At 50.3% G+C, this 18,210-nt stretch overlaps 2 protein-coding genes across 5 annotated transcripts in view; both read left to right on the top strand.

Annotated features, from left to right (window-relative positions):
* Nucleotides 1-18,161, top strand: part of Szrd1 (SUZ RNA binding domain containing 1) — a 28,032-nt gene extending 9,871 nt beyond the window's left edge. For 2 of the 4 annotated variants that reach the window (XM_006975504.4, XM_076565583.1), the window contains exons 2-4: nucleotides 10,811-10,860; nucleotides 12,491-12,742; nucleotides 15,220-18,161. In XM_006975504.4, coding sequence (XP_006975566.1) covers nucleotides 10,811-10,860; nucleotides 12,491-12,742; nucleotides 15,220-15,322 — 405 coding nt within the window. In that variant the 3' untranslated portion in view covers nucleotides 15,323-18,161. Of the gene's footprint in view, nucleotides 1-10,810; nucleotides 10,861-12,487; nucleotides 12,743-15,219 lie in introns of all 4 variants that reach the window. The other 2 variants (XM_042272239.2, XM_076565582.1) reach the window with 1 other exon arrangement.
* Nucleotides 1-18,210, top strand: part of Necap2 (NECAP endocytosis associated 2) — a 73,971-nt gene that overhangs the window by 9,837 nt on the left and 45,924 nt on the right. The gene's annotated exons all lie outside the window — the stretch shown is intronic.

Raw genomic sequence — 18,210 nt, 5'->3', positions numbered from 1 at the left:
CCTCTCAGAATTGGTTCTTTTCCATCTGTAAAATTGGGACAGATCTAAAATTGCGCCATTAGGACTGTTAACAAATTGGTGTGTGGGGCATTGTTTTAGGCTCCTGAGCCAAGTGTGGTGCATGAAGCATGTGCTCTCAAAACTCTGATGGGTGAGATGTCCGGCAGGTTTCTTATGTGCTCACAGAGGAAGGCAAATGAATTTAGGAGCATAGGAAGTATTAAAGACTGGACAGAATGCATTTTATAAACCTGGGTTAGAGAGGCCAAAGGTAACAGAACTGGCATGATGGTTCTTTCTACACCTATAACTCCAGTTTGGGGAGCCTGAGGTAGAAGGAGTGCTTGAAGTTCCAGGGGCAGGTGGGTCTCTTAAGTTTGAGGCCAGCCTGGTCTACATAGTGAGTTCCAGCCAAGGCTGTGTAGAAAGACCTTGTCTCAGAAAATCAAAACCAAAATCAAAAATACCAGAACAGAGTAAAAGATGAGACTTCAGTGCAGGAATGGCTGTGCAAACCTACCAGGGCGTTCCAGGAGGGACAGTGAGTGTGTGGGCCTGGGGGCCGGCTCTGCGGAGCAGTGGGGGCCAGTGCGGTGGCTAAATGGGTAGGGAAGATGGCCCAGAGATTGGAGGCCCTGGGAGCCAGGTTTGGTGGACACAGTCATTAGATGGGATTGTCTCATAGTAAGAAACCTTGGTCGGTTTTAAGTCACTCTGGCTGCTGTGGGGAATCCAAGTGGAATGGGCAAGAACCAGGGGATGTTGGTGATTGGGACTGCCATTGTGAAGAAAGTTTAGCATGTATTTTGAAAGCAGGACCAACTCTGAGCTGTTGAAGAAGCCTGAGCTGCTACAAGCCTGTGTGGCTGTGATGGCAGATGAAGCAGGCTTGGGTGGACCCACAGTCATAAGTCCATTTGACTCCTAAGTATATAGCAGTGTTTGTAAAGCTGTGGACCTACTCAAAGTATAGACCGAAGAGCCAGGTGTGGTGGTACATGTCTGTAATGTGGTGGTAATGTCTCCCAGCACTTGGGAGGCTGAGGCAGAGGATTACCATGAGTAATCGTTATCAGGCAAGGCCTTATCTCAAAAAGAAACCAACCCAGGGCCAATTAAATGTTTGGGGGTGGGGGAGGTTGAGGCACTTTCTGCTAAGCCTTGCAAATTGAGTTTGATCCCCAGGACCCACATGGTAGGAGGCGAGAACCTCCAACCTCCGAATGTGTAAGATAAGTAAACATAGAAAGAAAGAAAGGCCAGACATAGTGACACAGGCCTTTAATCCCAGGTGGATCTCCCTGAATTCGAGGCCAACCTGGTCTACAGAGTGAGGTCCAGGACAGCCAGGGCTACATACTGAGACTGGTCTTGAAACAAACAAGCAATAAATTAATAAAAGAAACCAACACCATAATGGATGTAGAAGAGGTGTCTGAATTGTGGGGCTTCCAGCCTCCAAAGGTCAGGAGGATGACAAGGAGCCCCGGGGGTCAGAGACAGGATCTGGGGAGTGGTGTATGGGCCAAGAAACAACTCTTCAGGAAGAAACTGGGCAGTTGCTGCTGCTGGAAGGCTGAGGGATTGAGGAGTCAGAATCTATGAGTCTGGCAGCTGTGGGCTCCTTGGCAACTTTGGCTGAGTGGAAGTCAGGCCTGATTGAAGCCAGGTGGTGAGTGTGGTTCAGGCAGGGCCTGCAAACAGTATTGGGTACTAAGTGCTACTTGCTTCTAGGCTGATAATGTGTCCCGTCACCCCCCCCCCCCCAGGAGGGTTACCTCAGCAAACAGTGTTCTTTATATTCGGACCATGTCTTATTCTGTTAGACCCTAAAACCATGTTCAGAGGAAGGTGCCACGTGAGCCATGAGTGCTGTCTTTTTTTTTTTTTTTTGGTGTTTTGAGACAGTCTCTATTATATACCTCTCTATTATATACCTCTAGCTGTGTCCTGGAACTTGCTACATAGACCAGGCTATCCTTGAACTCACAGGAATCCACCTTCCTCTGTCTCCTGAGTGCTGGAATTAAAGGTGTGTATTACCATACCTGGCATGTTTTTATTTATTTTTAAATTTTATTTTGAGACAGGATCATCATATAGCCCTGCCTGGCCTAGAACTTGCTGTGTAGGCCAGGCTGGCCTAGAACTTACAGAGATCCATCTACCACACCCAGCCTAATATTTTAAATTTTACTCAGTGGTATTTATTATTCCATCTTGTACTCCATGTTAAAGATTTTTAAATATGGAGGTAGAAAGATGGCTCAGTGGTTAAGAACACTTGCTGCTCTTGCAGAGGACCTGGGTCAGTTCCCAGCATCTGTGTGGTGCCTCACAACAGCCTGTATCTCCAGTTCCAGGACATCTGATGCTGTCTTCTGGCCTCCCCAGGCAGCAGGCACACACATAAAATTCAATACATAAAATTAATTTTTTAATCATTGAAAGATTGTAACTGTGCTATTTTACACTCTGAATTGCGTGGGAACTCTGGTGTACGTTTGGCACTTACAGCTGGGAGGTGTACAGCTAGAGCGGGTGCAGAGGGGGGTTGTCCAGAGGGCGCTCCAATACTGGGCCAGTGCAGACACCCTGAGAGCTGAATGCTTGGTGGGAAGGGGGTTCGGGGAACCTTTCCCTGACAGGTAAGACCAACCTGTCTGGAGGCGCCGCACTTCAGGAAGCATCTTCTTTTCCTTCTTTCCTGCTGTTCATCTTTTCATCCTCTTTTCCCCTGTTTCTTGTGCCCTTTTCTCCTTGCTTTGATCTGCTCCACACTTCCTGCATTTCAGGGCAAGATTGCTCTCCATGCACTGGTCTTGCCACAATACTGTTCACATACACACACAACACACAGCTTCTGTGGTTTGCTTATGTCTCCCACTGTCTGGGTTCTGCTCACCTCGGCCCCAGGGCTGAGGACATCTGCTTTGCTGCAGGTTTTCCTCAAACGATGATCTTCAGCTCTCTCCTCTTCTTTATCAAGGAGGAGCAGAATGGACGTGAAGACTCTGACAAAGCCTAGGCTTCCTCAGGGGGAGTCAGAGCTGGATTCTGTGCCCTGTGGTGACCCACTTAATTAAAGTGGAATGTTTTCCCTCACTGTGGGAGTAACAAAGGAGGGAGGGATGTTTTGTGGGAAGTGGAACGGAAAACAGACTTGCCCAAATCTGTACTGAAAGGCCAGTAGTGGGCCCAAGGCCTCAGCTCTTAGAGAGCGCCTCTCTCAACCCCTCAAGGATGCTTTTGGCTTTTTGTCATCTGCTTTAACTTAGCCCATACACAGTTTGATTCTTTTTTTCAGGTTTGCTTTTATAGTTTTTTTTAAAGGCATCAAAAGCACATATCCCAGTATTTATAATTTGAACTATCTTGGACATTTGCTTAATTTTTGAACCTGAGGTGCCAGAGGGTGCTTCCCCAAGGATGGGGTTGCCAGCAGTAGAATGAGTAGGAACAGCCAGCCCAGCCAATCAGAGCCAGTGTCTCTGCTGCTGGCTGACATGTAAAACTGCAGGACGGGCACAGACATGGGCTCTGCAGGTGTTTGGAGAGCTCTGTGGGTTGCACATCTGCACTAGAAATGGCCTCTACAGGCACCAGAACCTTCTTCTACCTGATTGTTCTGCTGTAGATCAGACTTACTGTTAAAAATTGGTTCTCTGCAGGGTGGTGGTGGCGCACGCCTTTAATCCCAGCACATGGGAGGCAGAGGCAGGCAGATCTCTGTGAGTTCGAGGCCAGCCTGGGCTACAGAGCGAGTTCCAGGAAAGGCGCCAAAGCTACACAGAGGAAACCTGTCTTGAAAAACCAAAAAGAAAAAAATTGGTTCTCCTTATGAAATTGTTGGTCTTTTCTTGGGAACAGAATCTCACCTGTAGCCCACGATGGCATCAGTTTCAAAGTAATCCTCCTGCCTCAGGCTCTTAAAAGTTGGGAGTACAGCCATGAGCCACCACACTCACCTTACCTTATGAATTCCTTTGCTTCATCCCTAAGTGAAATCGAGGACCTCAGGAAGAGCCAGAATCCTGCCCAGGTTTGTGGGAACCATAAGGCGCTTTGGCCAGGACCACAACTGCTGGATTGTGACACTGATCACCCTGAACCAGGAACATGGCTTCCAATGTCTCTTGTGGGTCTGGAACTAGCTATATAGACCAGACTGGCCTGTAGCACACAGAAGTCTGCCTGCCTCTACTTCTCCAGTGCTGGGATTAAAGGTGGCCAGGTGACACCAGGCCAGCCCTGTGGTTTCTTCTTTGCACGTCTCCCCACACATAGCCTTGCCTTGGCCTTGGTCAGTTTGGAGGCTTGACTTCCTGTCCCCCCAACTGTGGAACACACTCGCTTTCAGAAAGCTCAAGATCAGTGGGCATTCCTCGAGTGTGAGAGAAAAACCAGAAACTGACGAAGACAGGTAAACATTTCCTGAGGAAAGTCACTGGCTATATTGCCGATAAAAAGGGGACATTTTCTAGTCTAGAGCCAAAGCCTCATTGAAAGCAGCTTGCTGGACTCTAAAGGGTTAGGTTGGTTGCATTAGTCAGCAAAGAGGTCCTGTTAGCTGCGAATGTGGGACGGGAGAGTTCACCACCCCCTTGGCTGGGTACTGTGGCGGGGTGGGGCGCTAGCAACAACAGCAGTTCAAGCCCCAGAAAGGACAAGCCACTCCCTCCCACCCTTTTGAGTTCCTGGGAGTATCTGAGCTTGTTCTTCTGTGAGCCGGGCTGGTTTGACTCTGTCCCTCAGGGCCTCACTACCTGGGGTACCTGATGAAACATTTGCTGAGCTTTCTCATCTGAGACAGGACACTGCAGTAGGTGCTGTCTGCTGCTCTCCACACAGAGGCCTCCAAAGCCTGCTTGCTCTCCTCTGCCCGCCCTTCTTCCCTCCTCTCTGCTTCTCACTTCACTGAGTTTCTGTCTCATCCACCTTTTCATGTGGTGGTGGTTTTTTGGGGGGTGCAATGGGGGGTTTGTGTGTATGTATTTGTTTTTAGGCTTTTGGTTTTTAAAGATTTAATCATTTTATGTATATAAGTGTTTTGTCTGCACACCAGAAGAGAGCATTGAATCCCATGGGGCTACAGTTAGATGGTTATGAGCTGCCATGTGGGTCCTGAGAATTGAATCCATGACCTGGAGAAAGCAGCCAGTGCTCTTAACCACTGAACTATCCTCTAGTCCCATTTTTTTTTTAAGATTTATTTTATTATTTGTGTGCATATGTCTGTGTAAAAGTATGTATACATGGATGCAGGTGCCTACCAAGGCTGAAAGAGAGCTTCGGATCCCCTAGAGTTACAGGCAGTTGTGAACTACCTGATGTGGGTACTGGAACTCGGGGCCTCTGAAAGAGCAACAAGCACTCTTTTTAGTTCTTTCGAGACAGCCTTTCTCTGTGTAGTTTTGGTGCCTGTCCTGGATCTCACTCTGTAGACCAGCCTGGCCTCGAACTCACAGAGATCCCCCTGGCTCTGCCTTCTGAGTCATACGCCACTGCCACCCGGCACAGCAAGGACTCTTAACCACCAGGTAAGCAGTCTCTCCAGCCTGCTTTGAATTTTTTGAGATGAGGTCTTGCCATGTAGCCCAGACTTGCTGGGAACTTGTGGCAGTGCTTTCTCATCCTCCCAAGTGCTGGAATTACAGATGTGTGTCACCATGTCTGACCTACATCTTTGTGTGTGTGTAGTGAACGTGTGATGACTCCCTGTGCACCCGAAATTGGAGGCCAGAAGTTGACTTATCAACCTCCACCTCATTTTTTAAAATTTTTAAAAATTTTTTCTTTTGGAGACAGGGTCCCTCACTGAATCTGGAGCTCACCATTTTAGCTAGGCTAGCTGACTAATCACCATCAAGCCCTTAGGACCTGGCCATCTCCTCCCCCAGGACTGGGTTATAGGCTTGTATTGCCATGCCCAGCTTTTACTTGGGTGCTAGGAATTGGAACTCAGACCCTCATTTTACCCAGGAAGCCATCTCTACAGCTCACTGTTTTTGTTTTATTTTTTATTTTCTGATTTAGGGTCTCACTCTGTAGCCCAGGTTGACCTGGAACTCACTATGTGGGCTAGACTGACTTCTGACTTAGGGTGAACTTCCGGCATCAGCCTCTCAAGTGCTAGAATTGCAGGCATAAGCCACCATACCTGGCTCTGGCCACCTGTGACTGTCACAGGAGCAAACCTTCGGGTGTAACTGTCTTTGCCTTTCACACATATCCCTATCCTTTTGTCTCCCTTGTTCCCACACGGGTTATGACAGTTTCCTGAAGTGGGCTGGGACTGGGGAGACGATTCAGTGAGTAATGGCTCCTGCTGCTGTGCCGGACCCACATTAGAAGGAGAGAGCCAGCTCTAGAAAGACAGCCTCTGCCGTTCAGACATGCACCATGACAAGAACATTCACCCAGTAAATGTTTAGCTTGAAGCCTCTGTTATTTATTGAAACAAAGTCTCACTATATAGATAGCCTTGGCTGTCCCGGAACTAAAAGTGTGCACCACCCTGCCAAGTGTATTATTTTTTATGTGTACAGGTGTCTTGTCTATGTCTTTGTGTGTGTACTGTGTGCACACCTAGTGCCTGTGGAGACCAGAAGAGAGTGTCAGATTCCCTGGGACTGGAGTTATAGACAGTTGGGACCTGTCATGTGGGTGCTGGGAATTAATTGAACTTGGGCCCTCAGGAAGAGCAGCCAGTGCTCCTAACAGCAGAATCATTGTCTCTCCAGCCCCTCTTCTGGCTTCTGCACGTACTACACATAGATACATGCAGGCAAAACATGTAAAAAAAATGATTTTAATAATAAAATAGGCTATTTGAGGCCCTTCCTTGCTTCCCCCTCCTCTGGAATGATCTTTTCTCCGTCATACTCCAGCCAGGGGCTCTACAACAACACTGTGAGGGTAAGGGCATTAGCAGCCAGTGAAGCTAAGCTTCCTTTCAGGTGAGTTAACTTGGAGCTGCTGGTGTCTGCTTTCACTCACCTGGGGCTGTAGACGCTCCTTTACCTCCCAAAGGACCATCCTGTCCAAACACCATCCTTCATTCCATGGTTTCTCTTTTTCTGGCTTTGTTTTTCTTCAACAAAAAGCCTGTGGTTTGTCATTTTCATTGTCTTTTGAGATCAGGCTGCTCTGTGAAGTCTTTTGCTTAATCTGTAAGTGAAATTGGGACCCCTAGGAAGAGCCAGAGTTCCATCCTGCCTCAGCCTCCAAGCACTGGTATCATTGGCCATGCCCAGTGTTCATATAGTATAGCCCAGTGGAGCATGTGATAGGTTTGGAAGCTTATCTTTTACATGGAGTTGGACCCAGAGAAAGGAATCCGTTGCACTTACCAGAACACAATGTCATCTTCTGTCACCAAAGTTTAGTCTAGGAGAGGCACAGTGCACTCAGACAATCCTCAGCTGCCCATGGAGTATTTATATCCCCCTTTGCCCATGTCTACTCATAACAATGTCAGGGCTTCAATGTTTTTTGTCCTAGCCATGGAGTTTGATAACACCATCAAGGCTCTGGGCATCTTTGTAAAAAAAAAAAAACAAAAACAAAAAAACAAGGTAATTTGATCCTATTTGAGACCGGAATCTCCAAGCTGATACTTCCCTGTGACACAGCAATGTAGGCCTGTGGGTCCCTGGAGGAGACTCCTGTTGTTCTTGGAGTCTGCCCTGTGGGAGAGTTGTAACTGGGCTGAGTTTCTCAGAATGAGCCTGGGAGCAAATGGATTGGAAAGCTGTGCCCAGAGCCAGTGGACTGACTTGATACCTGGTTCAAGGCCATCTCCAGCTGCTGGCAGACTGGTCTCCCTTCCACTTTGCTGTCCTAAGTGCTCTGCAGACTGTCAGCTCCACTCCACCACTCTGTGACCTGACGGGAGACCCTCCTCAGCTTTTGTAGAGCCGCCCTGCCCAGCAGGATGGCTGGCATGGGAGTTGCAGTTTTAGCAGTGCCAGTGATGTGACTTGGGGAGATGACAGGATCATATCTGAAGGCTTTCCCAGTGGCTCACCACAGTGTAGACACATTAAGATTGCCACATTTGCTGGTCATGACTGGCTGGGGACAGAGGCATGTTTACTCAGGTGGTTCCTCATGTCCTCCTGAAGGCTTCTCTATCCACCCTGCTCCATGTGCAGGTACTGGGCAGATGGTTTTTCCTGTAGTTCTAGAGAAGGAAGCTCAGATTTCACCAGTGGGTCAAGGCAGCTTGCCTCTGTCAGTGTCCTTTGACCCTTGCAGGGAGAGGAACGTGAGAATCCACGCAATGAATTTTTTCCCCTGTAAAAATCATGAATTGGAAGATTTTGAAAATAGCACATCCAGTCTTGTCAAACCTTGGCAGTGGCCTGTCCCTATCTTTAGCTGGGGCCAATGATCTTTAGGCATGCCACCCCTTTGCTGCCCCAGGTATGTCCCTGCATATATAAAGCTTGGTTGGGGCAGGTGCTGGGTCTAAATCTTACTTGAAAGTGTTTAAATCTCACAGATGTTAAAAATGTGTTAAGATGGGGAAGCTGGAGTCAGCAATGGGGAGCTTAATAGAAGGCTTGGGACTGGAGAGACGACTCAGAGTTCAAATCCCAGCACCTGGATTAGGCAGCTCACAAACATCTGTAACTTTAACTGCAAGAGTTCCGATGCCTTCTGGACTCCAGGGGTACCACACAGGCCCACATATACACTCAGACACATCTGCCTTTCTGGACTCCAGGGGTGCCACACAGGCCCACACATACACTCAGACACATCTGCCTTTCTGGACTCCAGGGGTGTCACACAGGCCCACACATACACTCAGACACATCTGCCCTTCTGGACTCCAAGGGTGCCACACAGACCCACATATACACTCAGACACATCTGCCTTTCTGGACTCCAGGGGTGTCACACAGGCCCACATATACACTCAGACACATCTGCACACTCACAATAAAGAGGCTGCTGTGTAAGACATCGCATTTACCCTTGAAATGACACTGCATTCACGTAAATTCCTAGAGTTAGTACTGATTTGCCATGAGCTGTGCTTGATATAGAATGTGTGTCTGTCGGAAGCATTCTGGTCACCGTGGCTGCATGTTTTCTGTGCATTGACTCTGATGGGGCACAGCTGTATTCCAGCTGGGGCGGAAGGTCTTCTAGCCTTTCCAGGTGGCCCAGAGACTTGATGGTGCCTCCCAAGCACAGTACATTGTGTTGCCTAAAATGAATGGCAGTGATTCTACTTAAATCTAGCTTCTGATAGTAGAAGTTTGTATTGTTTGTAAAAGATACAAATTAGGAAAGATGGAAAGGAACTTTCTAGAAAACACCATTAAAGAAACTTGGCGTGATTGCATGACTCAACCAGTGGATTGAACACCAAGATCACTTTAAGCCTATCAGTTGTTTGGTTTGCTAACAGTGATTCTCTCCATAGACAATAGTTAGGTAAATCTGTGAAACCTTAGATTATTCGGATGGATCTGGCCAGCTAAAACTGCCTCCTCACTTCTAGAGCGCAGCCATTCTCAGGACATTTGCACACTGGCTGGTGAGCAGAGAAATTGTGGCTGTGGTTTGGAATGTGGCCTTTGAACTCCTTATCTGATACCCAGCCTTCACTCCCTTAGTGCTGGGATTGTGGGTGTGGGCCAAGACACTGTCTCTCTTGGGTCTTAGAAACAGGGTCTCCAGCCTGGGCACTGACTTTGACTTTGGGAGCTGTTCCTTACTGTGGAGGCTGCCCTGTATTGCAGGACACTTGGCAGTAGCAGCCCCTACCTCATCCCCTACCATAGTCACAAAACAAAAATATCTTGACCTTGCCAGATGCCCCTCGGGCAAAATCACCTGTGGCTGAGAGTCCTCTGCAGAGAATCACTTGCTGAGTACATAGTCCCTTTCCTCCAGTAGCTGGTCCTCAGAGAGTGGGACACACAGAGCCTGGAGGTTGAGCCTCAGCCCTGTGCCTGCCCCCACTTTACCTGCAGGTATCTGGAATCCCTGGTGCTAGGTACAGAAGGCTCCCCCAGGCTGAGGTACTGAATGTGTGGGATGATGGTCTCACCTGCTTACCCTCAGCCTCTTTCTTATCCTTTTCTACAGTGCTGGCTTTGTGGTAATCAGAGAAATCTTCCCTCTGATTCACACTTAGATTCCCTGAGTTCACTTTGTAGACAAACAGCAGGCTTCTCTTACCGCCTTTCCCTAATACTGGCCACAGAAAGCTGGTGTCAGTACAAACTAGATTATGAGCTAGTTGACACGTGTGGCTGTGAGGGGCTGTAAAAGGGAGAGTCAACCCCAGGAGCAGGTGCTCAGTGCACTGCTGGGATCAGAGAAGACTGCAGGGGAGAGGAGGCGCCTGGGTTGTGCAGGCTAAATGGGGCCGCTCACTGGGTTCTGGGCACTGATAGTTCAGTCCTGTTCTAGTGCAGAACAGGAACAGTAGAATAGAAGTGTGGGAGAACAGAGCTCAGATGTGGTCCTTCTAGCAATTGAGTGGGGGACATGACTCGGTTAGACGTGTGTTGAGAAAGTTGGAGTGACTGAAGGACAGGACAGGAGACAGGCTGGAGGCTATGCAAAGAACCCAGCCTAATGGTCAGGTCCCCATATTGTGGTCATGGGGCTAAGGGGAGATGGACCTGCAGAGGGAACTAGGTCCCCAAACCTCAGGTCTAGTTGGAGGACACAGCCATGTCCCTGGCTAGAGAGAGGATGCTGCCCTTAGCTTGGAAAAATAGAAACTTAAGGTTTTATTTGAGAGAGATTTTTTTCCACTTTTATATACATTTTTTTCCTCTAGGAAATAGACAGACGGTTGGAAAAAAAACTGAAGATCACACAAAAGGAGAGGTAAGGCTGATGTCTGGCTTGAGGACTCATGCTCTCTGCGCTGGAGAGCTGGGCAGGCAGTGTTCTCCAGCTGGCTGGTAGCGGCAGAAGGTTAGGCTCCTGGGCAGCTAGCTCTTCCCTCCCAGTAGGAGGCCAGGACACTGGATTGAGGCTTTGGGATGAGGCTAGGTGGGCCCTATGTGAGGTCATCTCATTGAGAGAGGGAAGGTGACAAATTGCAAGGTTTGGGTTTAGGTGTGACTGTGCCCCAGTGGCTCTGAGGTGTAGAGTGAGTTGTTTCTCTTCTAGACATGGTGTCTTTTGTAATGAAGAGTTTGGACAGATGATTTCTCAGTGACCTTGGTTTAGGTGACTTGCAGTTTAGGGTATTATGAGAGTATTTTGGAAGGAAAGATTCTAGGGAATTCTTGAGAGACCTTAAAGAATTGCTTTGTCACATCCATGCGGCATGGGAAGTGGGTTTCAGAGTGGGTGACTTTGGGCTTAGGTAACCCAGGGACAAGCAACAGAACCAGCTACATTTACTCCCCCAGGGTATTCTGGGAGACCCCTGGCCCACACTGGCTTTCCAGACTCCCTGCTGTTGTGACCAGACTGCTGGCTCCTTTACTCTTCCCAGGAGCTACCCACTATGGTCACAGGCCCTGTCCCATGCTACTCCCACCTCCCCAGGACCCTTCTACCCGACTCAGAGCACGTAGCTTCCACCGTTCCTGACAACCCAGGCTCTGGAAAGGTCTCAGTGGTTGTGAGCAAGAGCTGGTTGACAGGTCTGGGGTGGCCCTGGTGGCTGGTGTGGATGTTCATCCTGCCTTGCTCCTGTTCTTACCTGTGGCTTCTGTTTCCTCCCTCTCCATGTTGTTGGCCTCTTTGTGTTTGGGGAATTTCACTTCTGCTTGTGGCCACCTGGCATGGATGTGCACATTGACTAACCTTGGACAATGCTTCTCTTTCGAGCATTGCCAAGCACTGTTTCTATGATCGGCCTTCGCCCCAGCCCCGCCGCCGCTGCCGGACAGAGCAGAGAGCCCCTGGTAAGGGAGATTCTCTGCTCAAAGGCTCTGGTATGGAGGTGACTTGCTTGTCTGGTGCAGCCTGTCTCTGAGAGGCACAGGTCACTGGCCAGAAGGCAGAGAGAGTTTGGTAAATCCTGTCTTGCTTATTGCCAGATAGGGTGGCGTAGCAGGTGCCTGTGTATTGTCTTCTTTTGAGAACATGCTGTGGGAGACCTGGACAGAGGGGCTCCCAGCTTACCAGCCTCTCATACTCTGGTCTGTGTAGGGAAGCTGGGGTTTTCTTCAAAGTCGTTGAATTTTGGGTGTGGAATGTTTTGGCCTCAAGGGCCAAATGGTGCTTGCTGGGCCTGTTATACACATGGAGAGGAAGTCCCAGGACACAAGGTGGTGAGCTGGCCCCTGCAGAGTTAGAGCTGTGGAGCAGATTCTGTGCCCCACAGAGCTGGTGCAAGGCTGATGTCCTGCAGAGGAGTGGGAGTGCAATTGTCTGGTTGTGGGCCAGGGGAATAGTTAGTGGAAGGGAGAAGACAGTGATGAGGAGGAGCATGTGGGACTTGGATGGGCCTTCTAGTCATTGTGGGATTTGTGAAGCTATATTTGCTCTTTGTCAGCAGGAAATCCAAATCTCCTCCCAAAGTGCCCATTGTGATTCAAGACGATAGCCTTCCCACGGGGCCCCCTCCACAGATCCGCATCCTCAAGAGGCCCACCAGCAACGGTGTGGTCAGCAGCCCCAACTCCACCAGCAGGCCAGCCCTTCCTGTCAAGTCCCTAGCACAGCGGGAGGCAGAGTACGCAGAGGCCCGGAGACGGATCCTGGGCAGTGCCAGCCCTGAGGAGGAGCAGGAGAAACCCATCCTTGACAGGTGAGTGTGCTTGCCAGCGGTAGCAGGGTAATGAGAGGAACGGGTAGAATGTGCCCCACACCAGCCTGCAGGGGGCCTTTATGTGGGTTCCGGGAATCGAACCAAGGTCCTCAGCTTGAGAGGCAAGCACTGTACTAGCAAAGCTCTCTCCAACCTAGGGGGCTATGGGGTGTTAAGTGTGGTTGGCTGATGGCCCCTCCACAATGTACAGGCGCCAGGAAGCAGGCTGCACAGAGATGAGAAGGATGGGCTTTGAGTCAGGTTGTCAGCCACATACGTTACAGCTACTGAACCTGACGTCTGATCTGAGAAGTGGGGTGATGGCCATCCCTGCCTTGCCAGCTGGCCATTGGGAGCGTACTTAACAGTGAGCAAATGGCCATAAGGTGCTGAGTTCTGCCCAGAAGCCCAGAGAAGCCCAGTGTTGTTGCTTGGTCTCTAGCAGCCCCATGTGAGTGTTTCCTGAAATTTTAGTGTTTTCACTTGTCTTTTTTTTTTTTTTTTAATTTTAGATTTGTATTATGTGTGTTACTTTCTGATAACATAGCATTTGTCAAAACTGCCTTTGGAGCAGGGTGGTGGTGGCACACACCTTTAATCCCAGCACTGGGGAGGCAGAGGCAAAACTTGAGTGAGTTTCAGGCCAACCTGGTCTAAAGACAGCCAAAGCTACACAGAGAAACTCTGTCTCGAAAAAACAAAACAAAAACACTGCCTTGGGAGGCTGGAGACAGCTCAGTCAGCAGAGCACAAGCATGGAGGACCTGAGTTTGGATCCCCAGCACCCAAACCTGACTGCCTGCGTCCAGTCTCTGGAACCCTCCCAGTGGAGAGGAACCAGCCCCGGCAGTTTGTCCTCTGACCTCCATACTCATATTTTGGGGTGCACATGGACACTCATGTACATACATACAATAAGTTTAAGTTTTTTTTTTTTTTTTAAAGAAAATATGGTTGAAGATTGAGGAAAATACCAGATGTCACATACATGCATACATGAACACACGAAAGCCTGTTTTTGAGACAGGGTCTCATGTAGTTCAGGCTAGCCTCAAACTCACTACTGTATAAAGGATAACCTTGAATGCTGATCCTTCTATCTCTACCTCCTGACCGCTGGGATGCCAGGCGTGTGCCACATCACCAGGTTTTTATATATAGACCTGGAATCAAACCTCGGGCTCCATATATGCTAGGCAAGTACTCTGCTAAAATACATGTCCAGCCCATGATTTTTGTCTTTTGAGGTAGTTTCATCCTGTAGCCTAGGCTGGCCTGGCAGTCCTCTTGCCTCAGCCTCCCCAGCGGTAGGGTTATAGCCACACCACACCACACTCTTGTTTCTTCTTTTCTCCCCAGTGTTGGGGACTGCACTGTTGGCAGGCAGCCTGTCTCCACGACTGACCCCAGGCCTCCACCCTGAGGCCGTCTTTGGCCTGTTCTTCTGGGCTTGGACTGTTGAGAACAAGGAAGTCTGTACCTTCTCGGTGGTGGTTCGGTTTGCCTTTTGGCTTTTGAAACCAGGTTCTCACACATGCTGGCATAGAATTCAGTGTAGCCCAGCCAGCCTTGCTCTCAGGGTGGTCGTCCTGCCTCTCCAGTGCTGTTAGAGGCATGTGCCACCATGTCCAGTGCAGTCTGGTTTGAAGAACATCCTTTCTGTTTTCTCCTCTTAGTCTGCACCTGTCTGGAGTGGGCGAGTCCATTCCCTTCTGTTTTCTCTAGTACTAGGAGTCAGCAGCTAGCCTCGTGGTTTGGAGGGATGGAGGAGGAGGAGGCAGACAGGTGGGTGCCAGCTGGCTCCTCAGTGCAGAGCTAGGGGCCCAACACTGGAACAGTCTGTGGAAGATGTGGTGCCCGTGGTGGCTCCTCCCGCCCTGGGATGGGGTGTACATACTCCCTCTACTTATAGATCAGGCAAGGCAAAGGAAAGGGGGCAGTGCCGTAGTGACTGCTAGAAGTTAACATAGACTGTGGACCATGAGCTCCTTCCCAAGGAGCTGCCACAGTGGAAAAGTCCCTAGTCTGCTTGCCAAAGAAGGAGGCTCAGCACCTCCAGTTGGCTGGTCACCCCACCTCAGCCATAGGTTGATTTAAGGTTCTGGGACTTGAAACTGGAAGGGACTTAGGTGGTACTAGTGCTGCAGCACAAGCAAGAGGAGCCCAGTTTGAATCCCCAGCGCCCACACAAAGGCTGAGCAAAGCTACAAGTGACTGTGACCCCACGCTGGGTGGGCACAAGGCTGTACAAGGGCTAAATGGATCCCTGGAGCTCATTGGCCAGCCGGCCTAGTCAGCTGGTGCGTTCCAGGTTCAGTTAGACCCTGTCTTGAAGAATAAGGTGGAGAGCAGTAGAGGACGACACCTGGCGATCTTTGGCCATACAGACACCTGTGCACACATGTCCCTGCGCTCAGCAAATGTTATTATTTGGGCATCTTTTATATCCTCAAGGCCTTCCTCTTATCTTCCTTTAGGCCAACCAGGATCTCCCAACCCGAAGACAGCAGGCAGCCCAGTAATGTGATCAGACAGCCTTTGGGTCCTGATGGGTCACAAGGCTTCAAACATCGCAGATAAATGCAGGCAAGAAAGGATGCTGCCGCCACCGCTGCCGCCACCGTCGCCTCCTGGATTGTCTGCCATGGGTCGCACTGCCGTGGCAGACATCTGGACTTGAGCAGAGGGAACGACCTGACTTACTTGCACTGTGATCCCCCTTGCTCCGCCCACTGTGACCTTGAACCCCATGCACTGTGACCTCTGCCTCCCCCCTTCCCACTGTGATTGGCATGTTGACAAGGGCTGTCCCAAGTCAATAGAAAGGGAAAGGGTGGGGACTAGGGGAGGATTGGGGGAACCTACCAAGGACTCAGAGTTGAGGGTCAGACAGTGCCACTTGGGGTCCAGCCAGTGCCAGCAATAACAGTTTATCATGCTCATTAATTTGGGATTTCAAAACACAAATGAGAACTTCCCCCACCCACCCCAAGTGCATGTCGCCATCACTTAAAAGTAAGTTCCATTGAAAATATCCTTTCCTTTTTTTTTTTTCTTCCTATTTTTGTTTGTTTATACAAATATCTGATTTGCAAGAAAAAGTGCATGGAAAGAGTTTTAGCAGTTTAATGAATTTTTAATTGAGAAAGGGTAGTTTGGTAGTCACTTAAAGATGTTTCTAGGAAATCTGCTGGAAACATTAACCAATAGGATTTTGGTGAGCTTAGCTTCTGTCTTCCTACTGCCGCCCAGAAAAGGCGGGGCTCTGGAGCCCCTGTAGATGAGCACTGTGCCTGTACCACTTCCTCCAGCTGAGTCCCAGCTGAGTTGCCTAGAGACAGCTCAGAGCCTGGGGGAGGGTGCCAACCTCACCTCTAGTATTGTGGGAGATGGGGACAGTGACAGACTTCCCCTTCCCACACCCCTCAGGGTGGCTCCCTACCAGCCGGGTTTGCTGTTCCTAGAGGCAGGCAGGGCAGGGAGCGTCGGGGAGGAGAGCGAGCGCACTCCGGGCTCCGAAGCAGGCAGTGGTGGCACTTGTCCAGTGTTTGCCGTCAGCACAGCCCAGCAGAGTCTGGCTCACAACTCCAGGCCTTTGCTGCTCTGGTCAGAAGATAGGTAGGCCTGTCCCTTCCAGCAAGACTGGAACGCTTAAGGACCCGTGGCGTGCCACATTTGTTGATGGCCCTGGCTCAGAAACTATACCTGGTACATTTCCCGGGTGAAATGAGTACCGTAGGAATAGAGCAGTTGGAGGAGAGTTGGAAGAAGAAAAACTTGGCATTGCAGAGGCAGATGGTCGGCAGGTTTCTCAGAGGCCTTGGCTGCCCTATCCCTTCTTATCAGAACGAGGCTGGTATGAAGGCCATTTCTGTCCCCAAGCCTGGAGATTGGCTTTGGCTCCTGATGGGGAGAGGCTTGAGAGGGCAGCTGTGTCCCACTGGGTGCTCTCAGGCTTCGTAGTCTTTCATGCACTTCGCCTTATCCCTCAGCCAGCCTGACGGCCTCCCCTCTCCTGGCCAGCACACAGGTTTGGGAGTGGGTGGTGTGGTGTGGGATTAGGGCAGCTGTGGTGGCCAAGGTGATAGAGCTGAGTTTTGTAGGATCCCACCACCTTTGGTCCCCCTGGCTTATGCCCTGTAGCAATGGCCCACAGCATCTTCCCCTTAAGAAGAGTCTCTTCCATAACACAGCCCTAGACCTACCTGAAACCAGGGGCTTCTGTGAGCGAGCTGGAGCAGAGCCTCAGCGACAGGGTTGGCCACCCCAGGAGTGGGTAGGAAGGGAGTTGGCTGCTAGCTTGTAGTCTAGGGCCCACCCACAGGGGCTAGTGGTTTCTGGTTGGAGGACAGACTGTCCTTTCTTTGGAGAAGGATGCAGAAACCCTGCTTGCCCTGCCCCCTCTAGTAGGAGCTAAGGGCAGCTGGTGTCTGTATGTTGAGAGCTGGCAGGGTGGCTCTCCCGTCTCACTCTGGCCAAAGGCGGCCCTGCCCGCAGAGTACGAGTGCCTGCCCACCAGCAAGCAGTCTTGCTTTTGGCCTCCTAGATGGAGAGGTGGCTGGCGCAATGAGAGAGAGGAAAGAAAGAAAGAAGGAAACAGACTGGTGTTGGGGGAGGTGGGGGGCGTGGGAAACGGTTTGGAGTTTGTGTGTGTTTGTGGGTTTGTTTTTTTTTGTGTGTGTGTGTGTGTATGTGTGTTTTCTCCCCCCTCCCTTTTTTTCTGTAGTTGTCTATAACTCCATAAGTGCTTTTTCCCCCTTTTTCTTTCTTTCTTTCTGTCTAAGTAAGTTGCAGGCTTTGGCTTGGAAATCCCCAGGGGGATGAGGGGCAGGACCTGAGGCTGCTGCCCCTTTGTCTGCCTTCATGGTACTGTCCCTTCCCCCAGCTCTTCCTGGACCCCAGGAGCCAGGCCTCAGCCCTTCCAGCTAACCGCTTCCCATGAGCCACTACTCTGATGTCAGCCTATAACCAAAGGAGCTGGGGGTCCAGGTCTGGTGACCAGCCCTCTCAGTCCCCTCAATCAGGGTGCTCCCCACCTGCAGGCAGGAGGCAACACCCTATCTGCTGCCATCAGCCCCTTCCAGAGCCCACCTGTCCCGCCCAGCCCTGTCCTGCCCTGCCATACCCTGCTCTGCCCCATCTGGGGGTGCTCTGCTCAGGGATGGGCCGGCAGGGCTGCATCCAGTCTCCCTGGTGAGCAGAGACTCAAGAAAACCTCTGGGGTCCTGCTTCTGGTCACATGACCCCAGGGGGACCCTTGGGCATCTGTACAGAAGGGACTGGAGGGGGGGCCGCACCCTGCAGTCTCGCTCTGCTGGTGTAGCGGGCAGCTCCCCACCCTAACCCCACCTCGGGCTCCTGAGTCGGCAGATTAAGCATTTTATAAATTGTATTTTAAATACATGTTTTAAACTTGTCAGACATTTGTCCTCATTTCTGGCTTCCTATCATACTGTGGTTGCTTGTCC

Source organism: Peromyscus maniculatus, chromosome 2, assembly GCF_049852395.1.
Source record: "Peromyscus maniculatus bairdii isolate BWxNUB_F1_BW_parent chromosome 2, HU_Pman_BW_mat_3.1, whole genome shotgun sequence".
In the NCBI taxonomy this organism is placed as follows: domain Eukaryota; kingdom Metazoa; phylum Chordata; class Mammalia; order Rodentia; family Cricetidae; genus Peromyscus; species Peromyscus maniculatus.
The sequence above is the reverse complement of the archived record's forward strand: the minus strand, read 5'-3'. Positions and strand labels throughout refer to the sequence as shown.